The sequence below is a fragment of the Meleagris gallopavo genome, chromosome 2 (genome assembly GCF_000146605.3).
Source record: "Meleagris gallopavo isolate NT-WF06-2002-E0010 breed Aviagen turkey brand Nicholas breeding stock chromosome 2, Turkey_5.1, whole genome shotgun sequence".
In the NCBI taxonomy this organism is placed as follows: Eukaryota; Metazoa; Chordata; class Aves; order Galliformes; family Phasianidae; genus Meleagris; species Meleagris gallopavo.
The window spans coordinates 56399991-56412318 of NC_015012.2; the positions used below are offsets into that span (position 1 = coordinate 56399991).

Consider the following 12328-nt stretch of genomic DNA (forward strand, 5'->3'; position numbering starts at 1 on the left):
TGATTGTGGTTGGGGAGGCTGACTTCTGAATGTATTTTTAACACTGAACAATGAGTTAAATGTTTCTTCATAGTAAAAATGAAACCGCTTTACCAGCATGAAAAGTCTAAGACTAGTTACCTTCATTTCTTAGTTTACTTAGTTTATCCTAAGTCAGTCATTGTTTATTAGTATTAGTTTCACAATTAGAGAATAGGACATTGTCCCAATGTACTGTTCCTTCCTTTTGTCCTTTAAATTACCTTGAATGTGATTAAATACAGCATCATCAAAGGTAGCAGATTGTTGCTATCCTCAAAGGACAGTTTTGTCCTCTAAGAAGCTTTGTTGGTTGAAATGGTAGCACTGCTGTTTGAAGAAGCTGCTGAGGTTTTTACACTGAATCTCATTATTTTAAGATAACCCAGCTGTGCAGTCCTTATCTATTGCTTTATGTACTATACTGACTTAGCGTTTAGTTTTGTATCACTGTCCTTCTTGCAGATAATCTTTTCATGTATAATCTGTGGCATATATTTTTCCATAACATAATACATGATCTGCTTTGCTGTGATTCTGTTAGCTGTTTCTGTCTTGCTGCCTCATCTTGAGATCCTGAATTAGTTGTGGAATAATTGTTTCTGTGTAAGTGGAGTTGGTATTGTGCTGATTATCTGCAAAAGATGTAGTTATTTGAATAAGATGAAGCAGTATGTTTTTCTGAGCTTCTACTGTAGAGATAGTTGTCTGAATCCTTATCATTTCTAGAACTTCAGGTGTGAATTTTGCTCACAAAACTCTCTTGCTTAGGTTGCCATTGATCAGCATTGCGTTAGTCCAAGGAAAAGCTCTTGGAGGAGGAGCAGAACTTACCACAGCATGTGATTTCAGGTAAGATTAACAGTGTGAGTAGCCACCACATTGCTTTGACAATTTAATGACTGTACCTATGAAATGTAGGGAGCACTAGGTACTGCTTTTTCTTGGAGTCATGTCCATGGATTCCAAGGCATTAGGAATTAGGCCTGTTAGCTTGGTCAGTAAACTTCAGGAAGCTCCATCTTTTCCTGTGATAATACGAAGGAAAGATGTTTTACTGCTGAGTGAGTTAGAATCAGTGTGTAAAACGAGAGCAGTGAGGAACTTGAAGAACTGTCACTGAACTCTTGCTACAGCCTCTGTATTGCAGCATTATAAATACTTGGTAAAAGGTGTCTTTGACAGCTGTAGTGTTGGCTGGAATGCACCTCAAAGTCCTTCGCAAGTCCACTGCCAGAAAGTGTTATCCCTAAAGAGGAGTTTAAGGAATACGAGCATAATGAAATGGAATCTTTTGGCTTTCTAAAATATATACTCTACTCTTACTGCAACTCTTGTTGTCTGACATACTCTATAATTATAATCATTGTCAAGTAGCTCTTATTTGCATAAGTGAGCAGCTGCAGTTCTTCTGATGCGCTGCCATAATTTTTGCAATAACTACAGTTGTTGATCAATTTTCCACTGCTTTCTAACACACTCATCCAGTGCAACTAAATAATAGCAATTCAGAAGCAGCAAATAGGACTTAATTAATAGCATAAACAAGCTAGAGAAAAGTACTGTGTGCTGTTATTGCTCCTGAATTTGAGGATTTCAGTACTTGGCAACAAAATCATGGTTCTTTTGAGGACTACGAGCAGATATTACTGGAACAGAAATTCTGTCTTGAATCAGGAGATGCCAAAAGAGGAACCTGAGAATAAATCAGAGAAATTTGGTTTTTATCTTGAATAAACTGGTCAGAGAGAATGAGTGAGTTGTGGCTGCTTTTGATTCTCGGTTTTTGACTTGACTATTTTTCACTGTTAAGCTACCAAAATGCTTGGTCCTGGCCTGAAAAACTTTGTTTATCTATACCAGTCTGTTCTGCATAGTTATGTTGATGTTGTTGAAGTGATTCACTTGAGTGAAAACTGCTTATATTCCCTCTTAGAACCATGTTCCGGTGGCATGCTACAATCTGTACTGAAGTAGAAATGTGGACAAATTCAATTTTAAAATAGCTGATGTGGTTTAAGATATTACTGGTGTTAATAGACTGTTCTTCCAGTGGTTGTCTCTTATTCTATTTTCCACCAGCTCATTTAAAATTGGATTAGGGAGGTCTTGCATGAACTTTGGCAATTTATTGCTGACGTAAGGGCAATGAGAAGAGAAAATATTTTAGGTTATTCCACCTTCTATCTAGAAGAAGATGTTTTCTCAAGGCATCTTCAGTCTTAGCTTACTTATAAACTGTTGCAGTATGGCTCTCCATAAGGAGCAAGATCCTTTTAAGATCATTTGTTTTTTACACAATTTGTTTTTTAAATTGTTCTCTAGACAAGCATGAGGTAAATAAAATCCTTTCAGACTTTTTTTTCTGATATGAAAATTAGGAAGATGAAGCTTCTGTCACTATAATTATCTCACTTGTCTATTCCTGTAAATCTGAGCAATGTAAAACCATGCATGTATCAAACTTGTTTGGGTAGCAGAGCTTTTTAGTAGTTTCAAGAAATCTAGACTTTTTTCAGTGTGCCACTGCTGAACATTTTCTCTTCTGAATCTGTGAAGGCACGTGGGGGAATCTGCTGCCTACCGTCGGTCTATGTTGCAGTTCTGCTCAACACTGCAGCCATTTCAGTGAAGTACACAAATGGCTGTGATGTTGAAGCTTTCACCTGATTCAGTGATGTAATTTTACAAAAAAGTTAAATGAATTCTATGTGTGGAAACCTGAAATATGTCATATATTTGCACAGTGCGTGGAGCTTGCACATTGGCTAAGGAATTTGAGCAAGACTTGCTTACAGTGGGTTGCTGGGCAATAAATTAATGATTACGTATGGAGCAGAAATGATAATTTGATAATGAATCTGTCTGTACAATTAGCAGAACATGGTAATCTCTGAGCATATTAATATCAATAGGCTAGCAGTCAATAGCCAGGAAAACTAATTTTGCATTTTGAAACTGTCCTATTTCACACTGTTGCCTTTGAGAAATCTCACTGCTGCAATCTGACTGAGACAATCTGTGTAGGTCTTTTTGTTACTTGTACAGCTGTAAAAATCCGTCTGTACCTCTCTTGGCGAATGGACTTCACTGTACCTGAGTGTGTTTGAGAAATACACTTCCCTGACACCACCCTTTAACCAGGATAGAGACGTTGCAGTTCCATATGAGTCCAGTGTAAAAGGGAGTACCTCCAGGCAGAGAGCAAGAGTAAAAAGATGAAAAGCCGCCCACATCTTGTATCATTAATGTCAAAATGGTTCATCGATAGAAGCCAAAGTATAATTGCCTTTTTTAGAAAATAAGTTAATCAACTGTAACTTCTTAAGGTGGAACTGATGTGGCGCAGTTGAATCACAAGGGGCCCAATTTCATTGTTCTTGTTTGTGCTTAGCAGTATTTTACCTCATAAACAGCACCAATGATTTAAAGAGGCATTTGGTTTCTGAGCAGTCTCTTGCTGTCTTTAGGAATGACAGAATCAAGCTTTTACCAAGGAAAGGAGCTTATACTGGTAGCAATGCATTGATACCATATTGGCCTTGCTGCATTTTAATCAGGTGTTTTCTGTATTTTTGTGAAACATGTAAGCGTGCTCCTTAGTATTTTAAGGTGATAGGTGTGTTCCATTAGACACATAAGAAATGCACTGAAATACACTATTATTGGATAGCTTTCATTGTGTTCTTGTAATGATTAGTTTATGTACTTTTACAAGCGTTTGAATTAAATGTAACTTACTCAAAATGACAGGCGAAGAAAAGAACAGACACTATATAAATGTTGGCCCACTATGACTGACTTCTCAGTTGTAGGCACTCAGCCTTTTATTAGTTTACAGTTCATTTGTTGCTCCTTTAAAACAACAACAAAAAACCATCAAAACAAAAAAGAGAGCCTCAGTACTGAAGAGAACATGATATGAATGGTAGTGTTACAGGAGGCAATTCACACATTCATGAGTTCTTGCAAAATCCAGGCTGACATTACCACATGTGACTCCATAAATAACATTGCTGCACATTGTCAGGAACAGAATCGGTAGCTAAATCTAAGAATGTGTTCTCACAACTTTAGGTGCTTACTGGATGCCACCGATCACTTGTTTAGCTATATTTAAGTTCCCTCTCACATTTATATGTGTGAGAGTGTGTGTATATATCCACGCATAAAATGCCCTTCAAATCAGTTGGCAATTTTAAAATTTCATTGCAGTCATGCAGCACTTTACGGTTTTAGAACCTTAAGAGGTTTCTTAGTACAATTTTCTGATGAATTTTCAGAGCAATGGATTATAGAAGCAGGCTATGTGAAACACTTAAAACTAAGAATGCTGTTCTTATTTTTGCCCTTGAATGTTGGGCATCTCATTAAATAACCACAGTACTACTAAAAAGGGACATGAAAACCTGTACGTCTATGGATTCGTACTGTATTTTCTTTATTACCATTTTTAATTGGATTTTGAATCTCACGCATTTACAGTCTTCCACACAAAGAATTTTTTAAGTTGTTTTTTTTGTTTATATCTGCAGTTCAAATTGACCACTGATTTAACTGGAGATATAAGTAACAGCAACATAATGTGAATTTGAGTTGAAGTTTTCTTTTTGAAGTCATCTTTTTGTAGAGATTTACTTCATTCAGTTTTTTTTCTTTAGGAGGCCAAACCATCTTATTGTGATTGAATGAGATTTTTGTTTTCAGCATCTATTTACCTTTACGCTACCTCTAACACTAGGCAACCTCATGTCTTTTTTGTGTACAGCTAATTCTCTGCCATGCAGGAATAATAGAGATAGCCCAGACAGACAGTGGAAAACAAGATAAAATGGATTTTAGGGAATGCAGAGTTGGATCCATGCTAACTCCTGCTGAGACACTGGGCTGTCATTCAGCTGTGGGGAAGCATTCTAGGTTCAAGAAGAATTAGTTGAGGAAAAGTAGAAATGCAAGGAAATCATCTGTTACGACTACATCTGTGAAGTGATTCATCCCCAGTGTAGATAAAACAGCCTCCAGGTATTTGACACTCCACTGCTGATTTTCGCTACCAAAATAATCTTCCTTTCCTTGTTTGTTTGTTTGTTTGTTTGTTTTATATCAGATACCTCCACAAGTTGATTAATGTAAAGTCTGAGAGACACTTATGTATTCAAGTCTACTGACTACGAGGTGGAGTTATACTGAACTATGATTTCAAAAAAAGGGCAAACTGACTGAACAATTCACCTCGATGTAGGAGGGGTAGAGTGTCCCTGCTGTTCTTCTCTGCTCACTGCTTACTCATGTGCCAAGTACCACTGAAAATGCCTGTATGAGTCAATTATCAAACCTAAAAGTAATGGAAAGGCTAGATATTTTTTGTTTCTGGAGTGAGTGATTTGCAGAAAGCTAGAAATGACTAGAACCAATGTAAAGGTGGGACTAGGCATCTAGGAGAGGATGACAATCGGGAGAGGATGGGAACGCAGTCTTTTGGCTTTAGGGAGCTGTTAGATTTGCCTCAGTTTTGCCCTGTTACTTCCTGACTTATCTAAAATTGTGTAATTGTGTAATAAACAATGCAGATTCTTTGAACCTGTAAACATAGGTAGATTCAGCTTCTTCCTTTCTGGATTCTTTGGTTTGTAAGAAATGAGTTGCTACTGCTGTAACTCATCAGTTACAGTAAGGAATAAATAAAATTTTAAATTCCTACATTAAATCTCTATTTTCCTTAAATTGTTGTGTGTTTAAGAACCAATGGTTGAACATACCACCAGTTAATTATCTGAAGCTGTCTGCACTTCCTCATCAATGTAGCTGATCTGTCATATTAAAAAAATTAAAAGTTGGAGAATCTAGGTTACTGTTGAATGTTAATGTTAACATTGTCTTTCTATTTTAACCTTTTTGATATGTCCTTGTACTCCCCCAACTCGAAAAAAAATAAAAAAAGATGAGCTCTGAATTCATATTATATCTGGAAAACGTGAAAAAGCCACTGTGATTATTTAAAAAAAAGAACTTCAGTTCGTTAGTGTGGTATCCTGACAAAAGGGCAACAATTTAATCACTAGTGATATCAAGTGATTTTGTTGCTGTAGTCAGAAATTACTGTGTAGGATGTGCAAATTCAGCATCAGTAACACTGCAGTCAGAGCTGAATTTCAGCTCACCCTGTTCCCTTCGATCTTGCAAAGGTTTGTTAGTGTGATGTCATGACAGTTTTTAAATCCCTCAATGCTGAGTGTTGCAGAAATGTGATGTATCACACATATCCTAAGATATTAGAGTGGTTCAGACTTTGCAACTCTTAAGGTCAATATTGAGAAACTTTGTTACTTTCCAATTATCTGAATTCAGTAGACCAAAGTGAATTTTGCCTGTTTGACATTTCAGATGCCAATCTGATTTTTAAAAAACTCCCCCTCCCCTTTTATATATCAGGAACAAAAGCTTTTGAGTTTGGTCCGCGAGTATTTTGTTTGGCTTTCTTTGGTCTTGATAAACATATGACAGAAATAATGATTTGGGAAACTGAGGTTATTAATACAGGTTATTAATATATTACTTATGAATGGCTGTTTTTCATTAAAAAAAATCTTGAAAATATTACTGTGGATCTTTTCTAATGGAAATTTTTTCTCCGGTCTAAAAAGCATATCTACTGTTGAAAGCCTCTATTTGAATGAAATCCAAACAACTCTAGTTCCTTTTTCAGAAGAAAAGACACGTAATATTTTAGGTTTCTAGCATGAGTAATTTTTATGTGAGCCTTATTTTGGCTTTCACTCATGTTTTTAGGTTTTGGCAGCCTGTTAAGAGTAGCTGAAATCTGCTTCATGGGCAAGACCGAAGTCCTATGTGAAGATGGAAACTACTCAAAATAATTGTGTGATAATTGAGCTTGCAGTGTGGCTGGGACCCACTGAACTGACACCAGGGCAACAGAAATAGGTCATAGCTGGGAGTTAGGAGAAGAAGAGAGTCTTAGTAGGATGGGCATCAGTACTTATAGCAAGAGAAGGAAAATGCGGTGGAACCCATGGTATGTACTATCCAGCTGTATTACAGCTGTAGGGAGGGGAAAGGGATCCAGGCACCACATTATGAATAAAGGGCCTTCAGTCCCACATTGTTGTTCTGGTGATTTGTGGTAGGTTATCAGAATTCATACCATACACTTCAGTGAAGTTACAATCCCTGGAATAGCTATCTGTTTTGTTTTCTCTCTTCCATATTCTTTTATAACATGCTGTGAGCCTTGCACACTTTCATAAATCTTTTCAAAGTCTCCTGCTGCTTTCTTGGTCTTCCAGGCTACCTTGAGTGCTAAGGCATGAGAGCGAGGATGAGGGACCAGTTCCACATCTTGTACAACTTTTCCATCACATTGCAACCTATAACAGAGCCACACGATATCTGCATGTAAGATGTGATGGTAGGCAGCATGACCTGCTGTGCCAGAGCTGAGCAGCCTGGCCAGCCTCTGCTTGTGCCCCAGCACTTCTGGGGTATGTGAACCACATCTGAGCCTGGGAAATGGATTGATTCCTTTGAAGTTAGGCAAAATAATTTTCCTTCCTGTCAGCTTTCTGAAAAATGACAGGAGAAAAAAGAAAAAGAAAAAAAAAAACCCTACTTTTTTGCTTCCTTTAATTCTGCTTTTGGAGTTTTAATCAGTTATGCTTTTTGGGTGCCTATTTCTTGCCCTGTGATCTGTCATCTAATTCGATTTTTCATTCCTGTTACAGAAAAAAAGACTCTGTAATTTCCAATATTGAACTTCATTTATACCTTTTAGAACAAATATAATTTTTTATAGCATGCTCTTCTCTGTGAAGCCACAGGCAAGAAAATGTCAGCCTGAGGTAAAAAATAAAAAATAAAGATGGATCTAAAACCCTTAATTCACAGCCACCGGCTGAACCTTCATCCTTAACTGACTTTTGGGAGATTCTATGTCAGAAGACGATTAGAAGAGCCATCAGCATGGATTGCAGCAGATATTACAGTGGACATCACTGAGAAGACTTCTGAGTGGCCCTATCTACATTTCCTCGATAAGGCTGATTCCTTGGGGGGTATTTGCAACAACTTCTCTCCTTGCTTTTTTTTTTCCTTCCATAATCTCTTTCTAATCAGCAGTCTTTCTGGCTCTGTTTTACCCTCTCACCTCTGATCAGTGAACTGTTTGAGAAATAAAACTTTTTTCCATGCTCCAGTCATTCTTATGCAGTTATGTTCTGGTTTTGGTCTGCTTTAAATCCTGTTATTCAGTAGACCTTTTTCTAGTAACAGTATTGCTTTTGTGCTTCTTCCTTCTGAAACTAGTGATCTCTTTGAGTTGAGTCTGTAGCTTTTGGAGGCTCACCTTCCATTGAGTGCTTCAAAGTTTGGGCAATAGGTGGTGGAATTACCCGGATTGTTTTACTTGACTCTGAGTTGATGTGAGAAAGCATGATAGGATTCTGGTTAAAAACAGTTAAGATTCCCCATAAATGTGCTTCTCATTGTTAAGGTCTATCAGCTCTGGGAATTGGACCCAGGTTCCCTAGCCAAATCAGAAGTGTTACCTCTTGCTCAAGATAACACATGAGGAGTCTATTGCTGGGTCCAGTTTTTGACCTTAATTCTTAGAATTCTGAAAGATGCATTGGAAAAGTCTGACTGGAGGGCAGCAACAAAGTTAAAGGCAATGCATGCTGGTGAAATGTGAGATATTTTCTCTTAGGCTACTTTATGTGAACATTGAGCAGGGGGAAGCGGATGCACTAAGCATGTTACAAAATAATTCAGTAACTATAAATAACATTCTGTATAATCTGTAAGGCAGTTTGAAAAGAGCTGTAAGAAAAGTGAGTTCTCTTGCTGGTGAGATTTGTTATGCTGTCCTTAAGCCTACTCCTTTGACACTGAGTTTTAGAAAGTATGTAGAACTCTCTGTGCTTGGGAGAATCTTTTTTATTTTGGTTCTTGAATATAATTTTAATGTATTTAAATCTCAAGTAAAGAAGAGGTGTTTGTGATTTTTTTTTTAAATCCCTGCAAGGATTTGAGAGAGTTGACTGGATCTACATCTTTCCATTGCATTCCTGTAGTGAAGAGTACAGATTAATGTTTATGAGCAGGAGAGATGATTAATATGCACAATGTCTTCTGACCCTGGTGAAATTGGGGATTGCAGAGCAATATTGAGCCATTATACATGCACAAGGGACGTGGTTTCTCCAAACTCTTAAACTATCTTCTCTCTACTGGTTGCCATTTAGGTATTTGTCGTGAGTATATTTATGACAAAAGGATTTTCAGAAGGAGCAAAGATTTGAGGGTTTGTTTTTATGATGTCAGTCTGCATGGACTGTTGTGGTCAACTCCTTTGTTTTATCAGTTTTACAACATTTTCGTTTTGGAAGTCTCTCTTCATGTTATCACTGCTCTGAAGCAGCTATTGCTGTGATGCTTAATTGTTTTATTCTTTCTTTGTGTTGGGCAGAAATATGAGAGGCTCTCCATGAGTCAGAGGATATGAGAGGGGAGCAGAGGGAATTAATACTAGTAAGTTGTGCTGGAAGAGCACTGAGCAATTATGGCTAATCGATACTTACTGCACTGTTAGTTTGAAAAATCTGCTAAATATAATTAGCAAGGAGTCATTTGTTAAGTTTATAATCAGGGCTTTTTGATCTCTTTAAAGCCTGTGAGATTGAAGGACAGGTGAAATTATGACTAAGTATTCTCAGGATGAATCAATTTGTTAGTCTTTTCAGAAAACTGAGATGTTTTCTTGATGACAGTGTATGTAGTAAAATTTCAGAAAAATCTTTAGCTGTTTTATGTAGATAATCCCTTGATGGAGAACCTGGATAATTATTTGGTGGTGTAGTGGTAAAGAGACCTTGCACTATATAGCTAGAGATGGATTAATTAGTCCCAGCTTGCTTTTTGGAGGACACAGTCTTATTTTAACAGCATCTGTCAGGAAAGCTGAAACAAGGACAGGAAACTGTTCTTCATCAGCTTTGCTGAATGCCTAAATTATTTTGGTGTTATACTGCATATTTCTTCTGCAGAATATTCTTCCTGCAGTACCTTCCTACTTCAGCATGCATTGCGAAAATAACTGGTTAATTTGGCTGTTGTTTTAGTAGGACTTCCGTAGAATTGTGGAATAGTTCAGGTTGGAAAAGGCCTCAAGTCCAGCCGTTGCTATAATAACCATGGAAAGCTTGTGTGTTAGAATATGGAACAAACCTAAAACTTGGTTTGTTTGATTGGTTATTTTTTTTCCATTAAAAATGAAACTGATAAAAGTATTTCTAGCCTTTCTAATAAGATTTATAGTCCTGAGAATATTTTGAGAAACTAAATACTATTCAAGACAAGTTGTCATTAATAGAACACAATATTATTATTTAATTGCAGTGTATTAAATTTCCAAGTAAGGTCTCCATTGGTATGAACTGAGCCTTTATTTTATCAGTTATATCAGGCTTTGTGTGGCTTTGCGAAAATGAATATGAACCACTGCCTTGGCAAGTCTTATTTTCACAATTATACTCAGAATTTGCTTTTGTCGTTAAAAATTCCGGAGGAGGTAGGCACGAGTTTTATGGCCACAGAACATTCTTATACAAGGCCTTAAAAATTTGACTTTGTAGTATCTTAATGCCAAGAACATTCTTGCATGCGTTAACATCTGTCCGTGTGGGCAGGGTTTAGATACATCGACTGGGAAGGTATGTGGTATCTGGAGTATTGTTCTGACTGAGATTTGAGGTGCAGAGATCAGAGGTTGACTGATCATGAGATCACTTCCAGGGCCATCCTCCTGCTAAAGAAAATGGGGAGAAGACAGCTAATATCCAAATTGCAGTTATGTGCTGCTATATGAACCATTCAGTGTAGCATGCAGTGGTAGCAGTGCTTGACAGCTTCTGTGATGGCCTTGCCCAAGCGTCAGGCTGACCGCCCTGATTGTAGGTTTGCTTGGCCCTTTTGTGGCTATAGGAAGAGCTTTAATCTGTTGTTGGCTGAAGGCCCTCTTACACACTTGCATCTCCTCAGGCACAGATGGACTCTGGTTTTCATGTGCCAACATGGGCAGTATGGGAGATTTCATCTACTCAGATCCTATAGATCTTTAGAGAACTGTGGCAGTGCTTTTTCCTCCTGTGAAAGAAACATATGGCTTCTTTCTTTTAAGGAAATATTCCTGCGTCCAACTGCCCGCATTTACCTCATCTAAAGTAATGTTTTTCAGCCATCTACTTTAAAGCTATTTTCTTTGCAAAGCCAAAGATGTAGTATGCTGTCTGGAAGATAATACTTGATCTATGCGGTGTGAGGGACCAAGCTGAAGTAAAAGACTTTTGGTCCTAAATCAGGGCTTCTGTTACACAGATAAAGGAACTGGTAGTTTATTTATTACTCTGATGCTTTAAGTTCAATGGACACAATTCTCCCTTACTTTATTTTAACTTATTGGTCTAAAAAACACCTTAGTTGTCTAAAAGTGCCCAATCTATTGCACATCTTTGGCAACATTTTGTGCATTAAGAGCAGTGCTCTTCTTTTTTTTTCTTTCTTTTTTTTGTGGCTTTTGCGAGCATCAAGAGGAGAAGGGAAGTCAGAGTGTGGATATTACCCGTGTAACTCTGTCTGCTGTCTGAGTCACAGACACTGGCTGCAAGGACCCACCATCAATACTGGGATCTTCTGTGCCACTTGGGATGATGGAAAAGTGTAAGGAAGGTGGAGTAAGACTGAGGCACAGTGTGCAGGTGAGATGATGGGGTGGGGATTGTATTTTGGGGAAGCAGCAGTACAATAAGGGAAGAAGTGGCCAATGGACTCAGGACTTTCAAGCTCACTTATAGTTTAATGTGGATTTGTGAAGTTGCTAATGCAACTTCTCTTAGTCCTGTTAGTACTTACCAAGCAAAGATTCAAAATCCTGAGCTAGTTACTCATGAGCTTTTATCACTTGCAAGCAAGGTCCTCAAATTTTAATGCCCACATGGTGAAGCAGTTTCTGTTTGCATGATTAATGCCATCCACAGGCAATGTAATGTCTGACCTCTAACAAATTCTAGAACTTAAGCTTTCCAGCAGCATTTATGTCAGCATTGCACAGTTGTTGCTTAATTTAACAAGAGTTAATTAAGCTGATGGCATATTGATAAATGTGTTAGAAAAACATATACATTGGCAAAATTTTATTGAATTATGTATTAACTTTGTGCTTCTATTGTTTGTTGGTTAAAACAAATGTTCAGCCCTTGGTTAACTTCTTTCTGTTACCATTTTCCTGCTTTTTTTTTTT

At 37.5% G+C, this 12328-nt stretch overlaps 1 protein-coding gene across 9 annotated transcripts in view; it reads left to right on the forward strand.

The window, feature by feature from the left end:
- LOC100546546 (ethylmalonyl-CoA decarboxylase) overlaps window positions 1-12284 on the forward strand; it is a 30076-nt gene extending 17792 nt beyond the window's left edge. For 4 of the 9 annotated variants that reach the window (XM_010707339.3, XM_010707341.3, XM_010707338.3 and 1 more), the window contains 2 exons: window positions 790-870; window positions 11620-12284. In XM_010707339.3, the coding sequence (XP_010705641.1) occupies window positions 790-870; window positions 11620-11752 (214 nt within the window). In that variant the 3' untranslated portion in view covers window positions 11753-12284. Of the gene's footprint in view, window positions 1-789; window positions 871-4786; window positions 6025-6807; window positions 9034-11612 lie in introns of those variants that run through there. The other 5 variants (XM_010707342.3, XM_019612979.2, XM_010707343.3 and 2 more) reach the window with 5 other exon arrangements.
- Window positions 12285-12328: the final 44 nt, after the last annotated feature.